The sequence below is a fragment of the Oncorhynchus nerka genome, linkage group LG13 (genome assembly GCF_034236695.1).
Source record: "Oncorhynchus nerka isolate Pitt River linkage group LG13, Oner_Uvic_2.0, whole genome shotgun sequence".
Taxonomy (NCBI): domain Eukaryota; kingdom Metazoa; phylum Chordata; class Actinopteri; order Salmoniformes; family Salmonidae; genus Oncorhynchus; species Oncorhynchus nerka.
In genome coordinates, this window is record NC_088408.1 from 83,008,813 (window position 1) to 83,023,335 (window position 14,523).

Consider the following 14,523-nt stretch of genomic DNA (forward strand, 5'->3'; position numbering starts at 1 on the left):
GGAGACCGAACAGGAGCACCTGGTACTGATACAAACCGCCTAGTGTCAAGAACGCTGTCTACTCCCAGGAGGAGGCTGCCAATGGTACCTGCCAATATCCTTTGGTCAGGTCAATGGTGCTGATGTACCCGGGCCTTTCCCAATCGGTCGATGAGCTCATCCACCCTCGGCATGGGGTTGGCGTCGAATAAGCTTATGTCGTTCACACCCTGGAAATCATTACAGAAGCAGAGGCTACCGTCCGGTATGGGGAACCAACACGATGGGGCTGCACCATGGACTCATCAATGACCCCCATCCTCAGCATAGCCTCCACTTCTTGTTTCACTGCCTACCTTCAGGCCTCCGGAATCCGATATGGCCTCTTTTGTACCGTTTCCCCTTCTCGGAGAACACCACCGTGTTCCGAACGATGAGCTCCCTGAGCTCTTGCTTCTGGGCCGGGTCGAGGTCCTCGTTGCTCGGGACCACCACTGGTACAGTTGGCGTCCTGGGTCCCGACCATAACACGGACAAGGCTGTCCTCTTGTGCCACTTCTTCAACAGGTTCACATGGTATATCTGTTGGGGTTTCCGTCTCCCTGGTTGTCGTACGCGGTAATTGGCGTGTTGCCAGGAACTTACTTTCGTCTGTGGGGATTAAGACCAACACCTTGTCTCCCACCTACAATTCTCGGGGCTGGGCTCCCCGATTGTAGACCTGGGCTTGGGCGCGTTGGGCCTTCTCCATATGTTCCCTCACAACTGGCCATATGGCTGTCATCTGCTCCCTCATCATCTCCACGTGCTCTACCATGCTGCTTAATGCAACCGCTGTGTCAGATTTCAAAAAAGCTTTACCAAAAAAGCACACCATACGGCACTCAGAGACCAAAACAACCCAAACAGATATCCGCCATGTTGTGTAGTCAACAGAAGTCAGAAATAGCATTATAAATATTCACTTACCTTTGATGATCTTCATCAGAATGCACTCCCAGGAATCCCAGTTCCACAATAAATGTTTGTTTTGTTCGATAATGTCAATAATTTATGTCCAAATACCTCCTTTTTGTTCGCTCGTTTAGCCCAGTAATCCAAAATCATGACACGCGATCACTAGGAGCAGACAAAAAGTAAAATAGTTCCGTTACAGTCCGTAAAAACATGTCAAACGATGTATAGAATCCATCTTTAGGATGTTTTTAATATACATCTTCAATAATGTTCCAACCGGAGAATTCCTTTGTCTTCAGAAATGCAATGGAACTCAAGCTAACTCTCACGTGAATGCGCGTGGCCAGCTCGTGGCTCTCTGGCAGACCTCTGACTCATTCCCCTCTCATTCGCCCCCACTTCACAGTAGATGCATCAAACAAGGTTCTAAAGACTGTTGACATCTAGTGGAAGCCTTGGGAAGTGCAGTTTGACCCCATACACACTGTGCCTTTGTTAGGGAATGAGTTGAAAAACTACAAACCTCAGATTTCCCACTTCCTGGTTGGATTTTGTCTCAGGTTTTTGCCTGCCACATGAGTTCTGTTATACTCACAGACATCATTCAATGTTTTAGAAACTTCAGACTGTCTTCTATCCAAATCTACTAATAATAAATCTAAATCCAAATCTACTTATAATATGCATATATTAGCAACTGGGCCTGAGTAGCAGACAGTTTACTCTGGGCACCTTATTCATCCAAGCTACTCAATACTGTCCCCAGCCATAACAAGTTAAGGTGGTCTGTTGGGCTTCCCACACCTCCTTGGCGAGGTCCAGTAGGCCACGTGGCCTCCTCCCGTAGAGGAGTTCGAAAGGGGAAAACCCAGTGGAGGACTGGGGTACTTCTCGGATTGAGAACATTAGGTGGGGTAGTAACTGATCCCAGTTCTTCCCGTCCTGCTCGATGACCTTCTGCAGCATTTGTTTGAGCGTTTTATTGAAGTGCTCGACGAGCCCATCCGTCTGCGTGTGAAAAACGAAGGTCCGGATCTGCTTGATCTGCAGGAGAGCACACAACTATTTCATTAGGCGGGACATAAACTCAGTACCTTGGTCTGTCAGGATCTCGTTCGGGATGCCTGGGAACATGCCTGGGAACAGCTCCCAGGCGATTCCTTTGGATACCGCAGCCTGTAGGGGAATGGCCTCGGGATACCGGGTGGCTTAATCTACTATCACCAGGATGTACCGTGTCCTCATGCTGTTTTTACCAGGGGTCCCACTATGTCCATGGCGATGCGTTCAAATGGCACCCCAATGATAGGTAGGGGGACCAGAGGGTTTCGGATGTGTGCTTTTGGGGCAGTGAGTTGACACTCCTGGCAGCTGCGACAGTAGTCTTCCATGGTCCTCCTCATCCCGGGCTGCGATTCATTCCCGGGTTTTGCGCCCCCAACAGGTGGGTGTGGGCCAGCTGAAGAACGCTTCCCACGTACCGTCTGGGCAGCAACAATACTTCTCGAGGTTCCACCTGTTGGCGTGACACCTGATACAAAAAGTTATTCATGATTTGGAAATTAGGGTATTGCCAGTCACTCACCCCCGGAAGTAGCTGTCCATCCACCACTATCACTTGGATTGTGACGGCTTTCAAGTTCGTATCCTACCACTGGGACGTCCCGAATTGTCCCCTCAGTTGGCCCCCAGCAGGTGTCTCGACTGGACTCTCGAAATTTAGGAGGGGGAGGCTGGGTTCCTCCTCCAGTGGTTCCCCAGGGGGTTGGGTTCGGACACTCCCTCCGACTCCGGACCCGTAGATAAAGGTTGGACAAGCGATGGGTCGTCGCCCCTCTCTCCTTCGGCCGGCTCGTAACTGTTTCTTCAGATCGTGCCCCCATAGTGCCGCAAACAGCGGACAATCCCGTCCCACTAGGAGGCACCGGCAACTCTGGTTTTGCATCCACCATCATCTGGCAACTCCCTTGTGGTGTTACGATGTTGGTCCATCCGGTTGGATACCGCTATGTGTTACCGTACACCTACCCCGTTCGGTCTCCTGGTTCAGCAGGCTCATGGTTACGAGCATAACCATACTTCCGGAGTCTAATAGAGCTTCCGTGTCATGTCCGTCAACCTTCACCGGGACCATGGGTGCAGTTGATTCGTAGTGTGCCCAACAGGAGGTGACATAGTTCAACAGTCACAACAACGTAACCTCTGTCTCTTTCTGGGCTGTCATATGAAGCTCAGGAACTGGGGAGGAACTTTCTCAGCACTGGAGCAGGTGTCGTCCCCCTGTTCATTCTGCTGCAGGTACAGTATACTTTCTACACTTTTACTTATTTGGATCAATGTGTGTGTGTCCCAAACGGCACCCTATTTCCAATATAGTACACTACTTTTGACTAAAGCCCTATTGACCCTGGTCAAAAGTAGTGCACTATATATAGGGAATAGGATGCCAATGTGATTCTCACCATCTTCTTCATTCTACTTAGCCTGTTTCCTCTTCCTCAGTCTATAGGACTGTGGTCTTAGTTCAAATGTCCTGACTATGCATCCAAAACATGTTTCTGTTATTGTTTGCTGTTGATTTGCCTGTGTTTCACCGTCCCCATCTTCTGACACTTCAGTCGTAATGGATATGGTTACAAGTAAAAGAAGAACCCATGACTTTCAACTGGCTTATTACGCAATACAGGATCTCATTCACTGTCTGTAAATAGAACACAAAGCAATCGGGTACCTTTTTTGAGAGAAGTTATGTTATGAGTACTTAACATAATGACCAAGCATCTGACAAGAACAGTTGCCATTGAGACTGAGCCATTTTCAGGTATCATTCTGTATTTTCATGTTTTGATTTCATTCTGGATGAATCTCACCTGAGAGACTAATATATAATATATATATATATACTAATATATATATGTTATAGGGGTTGTTTCAAACTTACAGAAAAAAATGTATGTAAACAATAATAATCTACATTTTTGACTGCTCCTACCTGTGTATTAAACCATTGATTACCTTTCAAAATGTGGATGTGCATAGCACATTTTCACTCTTACAGAGTAGGCATGACTGAAACAACAATGAGTCAGTTTTTACTTCAGAAAATATTTTTTGATCATTGGTTATTTATAGTTGAAAACATAGGTGCCAAATTCCCCTCCACTGGTAGAAAATGGTTACCACAGCTTTTGACCTTGTGTGTTTCCTTTTGCTAGTTTTGGCACAAGTTCTCAGTATAGATTTGTCCCAGTGTGCCCCAGAATGAGGAAGTAGAATGAACTGACAAACCCCTTGCCTTCAGAGTCTAATAAGAATGTAAAGTACCAGTACGGTAAAGTGAAAGGAGCAGTGCATCCTCTAAACAATGTATTGTAGGGGGTATTGTGCTTGAGTTACACTTGTATCACTATTTCAACTGACAAGGTAAGCACAAGGTTGACATTTTCTTAATTCACTAAAGCTCAATCGATACCATTCTCACAGGAATTTAATGACGTCTCAATGTCATCATCTTTAATTGAAAGTTGGTTATAAAACAGGGAGGACATTTGATTGTATTTTGATTGTTATGAGTGACTTACTGCATGAGTCTATTGATCTAATAGACATAGCTAACCAAGGGATAAGAAACATTGGTCATGGGTTTATAAAGAGAGAGTAACTATAAATTATTAAACCTTGTCTGAGAACAATCTAAAATGTAATGTTGTCAGTATGATTGAAAACATCTATTTGAAGACATTTTATAAATGTGGTTTAACAAGAAAGGTAGGGTAGTTTGGGGTTTCTTAGGCTCTTAGAGGTCATTTGGCAGTAATTGAAATTAGCTTGAATGTCAAGGAGGAAATGAAGTACATTTAAAATTTGACATTTTCATTTCAATATGTTTATCAATTACAGACACAGCATGGTTTCAGAGGATGAGGGTGATATTGGGTTGGACACATTACTGAACAAAAATATCAACGCAACATGTTGTGTTGGTCCCATGTTTCATTAGATTAAATAAAAGATCCCAGAAATTTTCCATACGCACAAAAAGCTTATTTTTCTCAAGTTTTGAGGGAGCGTGCAACTGGCATGCTGACTACATGAATGTGCACCAGAGCTGTTGCCAGAGAATTGAATGTTAATTTCTCTGCCATAAGCCACCTCCAACATCTTTTTAGAGAATTTGGCAGTACTTTCAACCGCCCTCACAACCGCCAACCACGTGTATCCACGCCAGCCCAGGACCTCCACATCCGGCTTCTTCACCTGCGGGTTCATCTGAGACCAGCCACCCAGGCAACTGATGAAACTGAGAAGTATTTCTGTCTGTAATAAAGCCCTTTAGTGGGGAAAAACATATTCTGATTGGCTGGGCCTGGCTCTCTAGTGGGTGGGCCTATGACCACCCATGGCTGTGCCCCTTCAAGTCATGTGAAATCCATAGATTAGGGCCTAATGAATTTATTTCAGTTGACTGATTTCCTCATGTGGACTGGAATTCAGTAAAATCGTTGAAATTGTTCCATGTTGCATTTATTTTTTTGTTCAGTATATTAACCTGAAGAAGGTGTACAAATCTACCCACATTCATCCCGCAGATGAATTAAATATTGTTATGATGTTGGTTTACTTACACAGATATTTCCTCAAAGACTAAATCGATATCAAGCTGTCTTGGTCTTAATTAACATCAGTGTAAAAACTATGATAAAAACCAGCCTGGTCCCCTGGGTAAATTTAAAGGAATTATTATACACAGGAAACCAGATAAAGCAGGCTCATTTCCTCATACTGTGTGACACTTGATGGCCTCACTACTCAGTCTCAGACAATGGTACCATGCTCCTTCTAATTTCTTTGGATGATCAAAATACAAATCTGACTCAGAGGTGTCCTCACAGTTTTTAAACAATCTTTGCTGAGCATTTGTGTGGGATTGTATGTTGCTGTTTTCACTGATGGTTTCTGTGTTAAAGACACACTTTTCATTGATCTGTTGGCACACTGTGTGTTTATCTGTCTCTTGTTTTGTTTTTTCAGGTCTGAACGCACTTCTGGGAAATGGCTCAAAATTGCCTCAAGTGCTTGAAATACACCATGTGTGTGGTTAACTTCTTGTGCTTTGTACGTATCCCAAACATCCATCTGTTACCTTCTACCCTTCCTTCCCTCAATGAGATAAAAAAAAACATGTTCAATATTTCAGTGTCCATTTATCACAATTTGTACAACGAGTGGGTCTAATCCTGAATGCTGATTGGTTAAAACCGCATTCCAGCTGGTGTCTATTCCACACTTTACCACCGGCTAAATCTATGACTTTAAAATGCCTATTTACTCTGTTCCACTTTTTTTAGACTAACATTTGGTTTTCAAAAGCGGAGATTAGTATACAACTTGCTGTCTGTCTCTCCGACATTTGCAACGTTGCTTCAATATTCAAATTCCATCTCCAGCTGTCACATAGTAATGAACGTGTCGTGACGACAGCGGACAGCGTTTCTCAACCAGTTGAAATCATGAATCAGCCGGTATTTATTTAATGTATATATACACAGAAATGTCAATTGAAAAAAGGTCAAACGAAACGAAATGCAGCTAGCTTGCAGTCTTTCCAGCTTGTTGTTGGCCAGCTCCTTTGAACAATAGTGCCCTGACTAGAGAGCACATTTTCTATGCCAGGTGAAATGGCGCCTCATTAGATAATTGTTATTGTGTATTTAAATAAATGTCACTAGAAAACAGCTTAAACAAATGCAAATACGGTTTCTTTGCTGTTATTCTGGATGCACTTTTTGATGTGATTGTTAGCCGTAGTTGGCTAGCGAGTAAGCAATGGATAAGAACATTGCCAGCCAGTATGGCAATGGAACATTTACAACGAACAACTGGGTTGCGTCCATAAATACAGAACAAAAAGACTGAACGACTGGGTCGCATCCATAGATACAGAACAAAAAGACTGAACGACTGGGTCGCGTCCATAGATACAGAACAAAAAGACTGAACAACTGGGTCGCGTCCATAGATACAGAACAAAAAGACTGAACGACTGGGTTGCGTCCATAGATACAAAACAAAATGACTGGATGGCTGGGTCGCGTCTCTAGCCACCCGAAACGATAGAACAAACGACCAGCCGGCTTGGGCAGCAGGGTAGCCTAGTGGTTAGAGCGTTAGACTAGTAACCGGAAGGTTGCAAGTTCAAACCCCCGAGCTGACAAGGTACAAATCTGTCGTTCTGCCCCTGAGCAGGCAGTTAACCCACTGTTCCTAGGCCGTCATTGAAAATAAGAATTTGTTCTTAACTGACTTGCCTAGTTAAATAAAGGTAAATAAATTGGGTAGCAACCCTAGATTTGTGTCAGGACTATATCTTGTGTAAGGATGAAATAGTATGAATAAATTCATCAAAATAACATTTTTAATGAAAATATGTTGGTAACCCGTTGTATTAAAGTGATTATTTCCTCGAAGCCAGTGTTTGGAGGATATATTTGCACAGATTATTCTACATTGTAGAATAACAATTAAGACATCAAAACTATGAAATAACATATGGAATCATGCAGTAACCAAAAAATTGTTAAACAAATCAAAATGTATTTTATATTTGAGATTCTTCAATTAGCCCCCCTTTGCCTTGAGCTTTGCACACTCTTGACATTTTTTCAACCAGCTTCATCTGGAATGCTTTTGCAACGGTCTTGAAGGAGTTCCCACATATGCTGAGCCATTGTTGGCTGCTTTTCCTTCACTCTGCGGTCTAACCCATCCGAAACCATTTCAATTGGGTTGAGGTCGGGTGATTGTGGAGGCCAGGTCATCTGATACAGCGCTCCATCACTCTCCTTCTTGGTCAATAGCCTTTAAACAAGCTGAAGGTCTGTTGGGTCATTGTCCTGTTGAAAAACAAATGACATTCCAACTATGTGCAAATCAGATCGGATGGTGTATCGCTGCAAGAATGCTGTGGTAGCCATACTGGTTAAGTGTGCCTTGAATTCTAAATAGCACACCCACACCACCATCACACCTCCTCCTCCATGCTGCACAGTGGGAACCACACATCCGGAGATTATCCGTTCACCTACTCTGCGTCTCACAAAGACATGGCAGTTGAAACCAAAAATCAGACATTTGGACTGATCAAACCAAAGGACAGATTTCCACCGGTCTAATGTTCATTGCTCATGTTTCTTGTCCCATGCAAGTCTCTTCTTATTGGTGTCCTTTAATAGTGGTTTCTTTTCAGCAATTCGACCATGAAGGCCTGATTCACGCAGTCTCCTCTGAACAGCTGATCTTGAGATGTGTCTGTTACTTGACCTCTTGTGAAGCATTTATTTGGGCTGCAATTTCTAAGGCTGGTAACTCTTAATGAACTTATCCTCTGCATCAGAGGTAACTCTGGGTCTTCCTTTCCTGTGGTGATCCTCATGAGAGGCAGTTTCATCATAGCGCTTGATGGTTTTTGTGACTGCACTTGAAGAAACTTTCAAAGTTCTTGAAATGTTCCGTATTGACTGACCTTCATGTCTTAAGCAATGATGGACTGTTGTTTCTCTTTGCTTACTTGAGCTGTTCTTGCCATAATATGGACTTGGTCTTTTACCAAATAGGCCTGTCTCCTGTACACCACCCCTACCTTGTCACAACACAACTGATTGGCTCAAACGCATTGAGAAGAAAATAAGATACACCTGTTAATTGAAATGCATTCCAGGTGACTACCTCATGAAGCTGGTTGAGAGAATGCCAAGAGTGTGCAAAGCTGACATCAAGGCAAAGGGTGGCTTCTTTGAGGAATCTCAAATATAACATATATTTTGATTTGTTTAACAGTTTTTTGGTACTACATTATTCCATATGTGTTATTTCATAGTTTGGATGTCTTCACTACTATTCTAAAATATAGAAAATAATGAAGTAAAGGAAAAACCCTTTAATGAGTAGGTTTGTCCAAACTTTTGACTGGTACTGTATGTTGAACACATGCTGTTGTGTTTGGTTCTTGTCAGATCTGTGGAACTGCAGGGTTTGGTTTTGGAGTGTTCATGATGATGAACTCTAAGGTGTCATCTCTCATCCCATCCCTGTCCTCCCTGAACATTGCCAACATGCTCTTCATCACCGGCATCATCATGACCTGTGTGTCCTTCCTGGGGTTCCTGGGGGCCCTGAAAGAGAACCGCTGCCTCCTTGTCACTGTAGGTCTCACATTTGACATAATTTCATATTTTTTAGAGACATTGGTCTCATCCCACTGGGCAGACATCAGTTCAACATCTAGTTTTGATTTACATTTGGTTGAGTTGTCTAACATGAATTCAACATGAAATCATCCAACAATGTCACCCTGTCGTTGGATTTAAGTTAAAAGTTGGGTGAAAAAAAGACAAAATTCCCTGATGTTGATTCATTTTTTCAAATCCAATCAGTTTTCCACATTGATTCAATGTCATCACATTGAATTTTTGGGTTGAAATGAAGTGGAAATAACATTGATTCAACCTGTTTTTGCCCAGGTGGTGATCATTCACTGTCTTTGCTTAAATTAAAATGACTTACAAACACTTGTACTTTCTTGATTTTCAGTTTTTCATCCTGCTGTTCATTCTGATGTTGGTGGAGCTGACTGCAGCCTTTCTACTGCTTTTATATGAGAGCAAGGTAAGATATAGCAGAAGGGCACTGGGATGTGGGCACTGGGATGTTGGGAGGAGGTTTGAGAGGGGTGACAGAAATTGAAATGAAGAAGAGAACTTTAATACATTACTAATTTACATGAGGAACGTCAGGGATTGATAGAGGGCCATTGTTGTGAGGAAAGCTCAAAGATGACAGGAGATAATCAGGTAGTGTTTTATGAGATGTTCATACTGCAAAGTAATTAATGTGTGTGCTTAGATTGACAGCTTCCTACAGAGGGATCTCACAGACAGTCTGGAGAAGTCCAGGGAAACAGCTAAAGGTGGGAATTCATCAATGAGCAAGGGCGACTGGGACATCATTCAGACCATGGTGAGCATGTGCTGTGAAATATATAAGAAACATTTAGTGTGCGTCCCAAATGGTACCCTATGTACTATATGACCAGGTCTTATACGGAGACACTGAGACTTTACAATGAAACATGTATACTCCCTCTTTAGCCCTCCCAGGCATGTGAACAAAAGTGAGTGGAAATGTGATGTTGTTTCATGTGTTGATAACACTGCTTTTGTCATGTTTAATTCTATTACATACATGTAGTTCCAGTGCTGTGGGGTCCATAACTCAAGTGACTGGAAGGATAAAGTGCCTGCGTCCTGCTGCTCCAAGACCCAATGTGACATCAATCAGCCGGTATACTGGAAAGAGATATGCTGCCAGGCTTGGGGTCAATTCAGGAAGTACACTGAAATTCCATTTACAATTCCCTTCAATGCTTTTCAATGATGAACATTTTGAATTGGAATTAGAATTTTGGTTTACTTTCTGAGTTGACTGGAATTGAAATGGAATGGTACCACATAATGGTCTTCCCCTCTTCAAAGGGGGAGACACCTTAGACCTAAACTGTTATAGACCTATATGCATCCTACCCTGCCTTTCTAAAATCTTTGAAAGCCAAGTTAATAAACGACCATTTCGAATCCCACCGTACCTTCTCCACTATGCAATATGGTTTCCGAGCTGGTCACGGGTGCACCTCAGTCATGTTCAAGGTCCTAAACGATATCATAACCGCCATCGATAAAAGACAGTACTGTGCAGGTGTCTTCATTGACCTGGCCAAAGCTTTCGACTCTGTCAATCACCGCATTCTTATCGGCATACTCAATAGCCTTAGCTTCTCAAATGACTGCCTCGCCTGGTTCACCAACTACTTCTCTGATAGAGTTCAGTGTGTCAAATCGGAGGGCCTGTTGTCCGGACCTCTGGCAGTCTCTATGGGGGTGCCACAGAGCTCAATTCTCGGGCTGACTATTTCCTCTGTATATATCAATGATGTTGCTCTTGCTGCTGGTGATTCTCCGATCCACCTCTACGCAGACGACACCATTCTGTATACATCTGGCCCTTCTTTGGACACTGTGCTAACAAACCTCCAAACGAGCTTCAATGCCATACAACACTCCTTCCGTTCCTGCTTTTAAATGCTAGTAAAACTAAATGCATGCTCTTCAACTGATTGCTGCCCACACGCTCCCGCCCGACTAGCATCACTACTCTGGACGGTTCTGACCTAGAATATGTGGACGACTACAAATACCTAGGTGTCTGGTTAGACTGTAATCTCTCCTTCCAGACTCACATTAAGCATCTCCAATCCAAAATGAAATCTAGAATCGGCTTCCTATTTCGCAACAAAGCCTCCTTCACCCATGCTGCCAAACATACCCTCGTAAAACGGTCTATCCGACAGATCCTTGACTTCGGCAATGTCATTTACAAAATAGCCCCCAACACTCTACTCAGAAAATTGGATGAGTCTATCAGTGTCATTCATTTTATCACCAAAGCCCCATATACTACCCACCACTGCGACCTCTATGCTCTCGTTGGCTGGCCCTCACTACACATCCGTCACAAATCCCACTGGCTCCAGGTCATCTATAAGACTTTGCTAGGTAAAGCCCCACCTTATCTCAGCTCACTGGTCACCATAGCAACACCCACCCGTAGCACGCACTCCAGCAGGTATATCTCACTGGGCATCCCCAAAGCCAACACTTTCTTTGGCCGCCTTTCCTTCCAGTTCTCTGCTGCCAATGACTGGAATGAATTGCAAAAATCTCTGAAGGTGATCTCCCTCTCTAACTTTTTACATTTTTTTATTTTACCTTTATTTAACTAGGCAAGTCAGTTAAGAACAAATTCTTATTTTCAATGACGGCCTAGGAACAGTGGGTTAACTGCCTGTTCAGGGGCAGAACGACAGATTTGCAACCTTCCGGTTACTAGTCCTAACCACTAGGCTACCCTGCCGCCCTACTTTAAGCATCAGCTGTCAGAAGGAGAGTGATGGAATGCTGCATCAGATGACCTTGCCTCCACAATCACCCGACCTTGCCTCCACAATCACCCGACCTCAACCCAATTGAGGTGGTTTGGGATGAATTGGACCACAGAGTGAAGGAAAAGCACCCAACAAATGCTTAGCATATGTGGGAACTCCTATTGGAAAAGCATTCCAGGTGACTAACTCATGAAGCTAGTTGAGAGAATGCCAAGCGTGTGCAAAGCTGTCATCAAGGCAAAGGGTGGCTACATGATTCCATATGTGTTATTTAATAGTTCTGATGTCTTCACTATTATTCTACAATGGAGAAAATAGTAAAAATAAAGAAAAACCGTGTAATGACTAGGTGTGTCCAAACATTTGACTGCTACTGTGCGTAAAAAAATATATAGCTGTCACTCAGCAATGTTTTCTCTTCTTCAACTCAGGGTTGTTACAATAAATTGAAGGCCTGGTTTGAGGGGAACTCCCTAGCCACTGGAGTTGCTGTGATTGTGCTCTGCATTATTGAGGTATGGTCATCTTCCCATACTTGTTAATACAGGGGGTGAGTGATGGGTTTATCCACATTCACATGACAAACATGTCTTATTCTTGACCATGATAAACTGTCAACTATATGTATCAATCATCATGTATAGCTTCTAAGATATATGTATTGTGTCCCAAATGGCACCCTATTCCCTATATAATGCAGTGTGAACTCATTTTGACCAGATAAGCCCATGCACTATGTACGGCCATTTGGGAGGCTGTTGCATGAGTTTTTAAACATGTATTAGATGGAAATGAAAACTCCATCAGAACACCATATAGGCTAACACATCAATTTTTTTTCTATGTTGGTAGGTCCTGGGCATGTGTTTTTCCGTGACTCTGTTCTGCCACATAAGCCAGTCTGGACTCAGCTACAAATGATGAAAACAGTGTTTATTTTTATGTTTGTTTTTTGTAAAATAATCCCCTCTCGGTTCATGCTCTCTATGATGTTTCATTTCATTACATGCTAAAAGGCGGGCACTTTTTTACATTTTAGTCATTTAGCAGACACTCTTATCCAGAATGACTTACAGGAGCAATTTGCTCAAGAGCACATCGACAGAGTTTTCACCTAGTCAGTTTGTGGGTTCGAACCAGTGTCCTTTTTGTCTTCTTAACAGCTAGGCTACCTACCTGCACTTTTGAATGCTATGTAATACTATTGATACCGTGACTGTACTGACACATTTTGTAAACAACCCAAATAATTCAATAAACATTGAGCTGTTATTTCATTTTAACCCCACAATGAACCTGACTGAAATTACTTTTCGATCTTTGTAACTACGCAGTGACTGACTGTGTAGTTACTTATGTTATTTGTGACAGCTGCTTCTCAACATCACATGGTTTCCTGTCACTAACTTTCAACCTGCTTTGTGAGTGTTCATATAACCACTATTTTTAGCTTATCTGATGTAGCTGGTGGTTTCACAATATAACAACGAGGGCGATGAAGTCAGATAAAAGGAGCCTTTGTTAAAAGTCCTCTGAGTGAAAACGAAACCACATTTTTTGGGCTGGGTTGTTTGTGTTTGTAATAAGGAAATAAAGGATGATGAAGTTTTTCACACCACCTTAATATACGGTACAAAAATATAAATGTAACAATTAAGTTTTTACTGAGTTACAGTTTATATTAGGAAATAAGTCAATTGAAAGAAATTCATTAGTCTCTAATCTATGGATTTCACATGACAGGCAGGGGTGCAGCCATGGGGAGCATAGGCCCACCCACTGGGGAGCCAGGCCCAGCCAATCAGAATTATTTTTTTTCCACTCAAAAGGGCCTTATTACATACAGAAATACTCTTCTGTGGATGCAGCTTATGGTAGAGAAATGAACATTCAATTATCAGGCAACAACTCTGGTGGACATTCCTGCAGTCAGCATGACAGTTACATGCTCCCTCAAAACTTGAGACATCTGTGACATTGTGTTGTGTGACAAAACTGCACATTTCAGTGGCCTTTTATTGTCCCGAGCACAAGGTGCACCTGTGTAATGATCATGCTGTTTTATCAGCTTCTTGATATGCCACACCTGTTAGGTGGATGGATTATCTTGGCAAAGGACAAATACTCACTAACAAGAATGTAAACAAATTTGTGCACATTTTAGCAAAATAAGCTTTTGTGCATATGGAACATTTCAGGGATTTTTTATTTCATCACATTAACATGGGACCAACACTTTACATTTTTTCCCAATCCTGGGGTGGGATATATTTAACTTGAGGTGAGAGAACCATATGCAACATCTTGCAGGTACATTTGCAAATAAACTTGAAGGTAGCCTATGCATTAAAGGTCCAATGCAGATGTTTTTAACTCAATATCAAATCATTTCTGTGGAAAATATCACAACCTTACTGTGATATATTTTTCATAAAAAACAAAAGCTTCTTAGCACATATAGCAATATCTCAATCAGAATTTTGGAGAAAAAAAATGAAAACTACCTGTTATTGGCAGAGAGGTTTGAAACTCTTTCTTATTGGTTTATTAACTAATCAATTAAGAGACCGGTCAACAGGCAGGCATAAAAC

General features: G+C 42.4%; 1 protein-coding gene across 6 annotated transcripts; it reads left to right on the forward strand.

Moving 5' to 3' along the window:
* The first annotated feature begins 4,220 nt into the window (after window positions 1-4,220).
* On the forward strand, window positions 4,221-13,215 carry LOC115140269 (leukocyte surface antigen CD53-like). 6 transcript variants are annotated; one of them, XR_003865212.2, is made up of 9 exons: window positions 4,221-4,359; window positions 5,106-5,243; window positions 5,968-6,051; window positions 8,949-9,137; window positions 9,526-9,600; window positions 9,838-9,951; window positions 10,183-10,322; window positions 12,364-12,447; window positions 12,785-13,215. XR_003865212.2 is itself a non-coding variant. In XM_029678543.2 (9 exons), exons 3-9 carry the CDS (start codon window positions 5,989-5,991, stop codon window positions 12,851-12,853), a joined length of 687 nt encoding a protein of 228 aa, XP_029534403.1. In that variant the 5' UTR covers window positions 4,226-4,359; window positions 5,085-5,243; window positions 5,968-5,988; the 3' UTR covers window positions 12,854-13,215. The 6 variants fall into 6 exon arrangements, 5 of the variants coding, with proteins under 5 accessions (XP_029534403.1, XP_029534401.1, XP_064882838.1 ...); XM_029678543.2 differs by having other exon boundaries at window positions 4,226-4,359; window positions 5,085-5,243; window positions 10,183-10,275; XM_029678541.2 differs by having other exon boundaries at window positions 4,226-4,359; window positions 10,183-10,275.
* The last annotated feature ends 1,308 nt before the right edge of the window (window positions 13,216-14,523 follow it).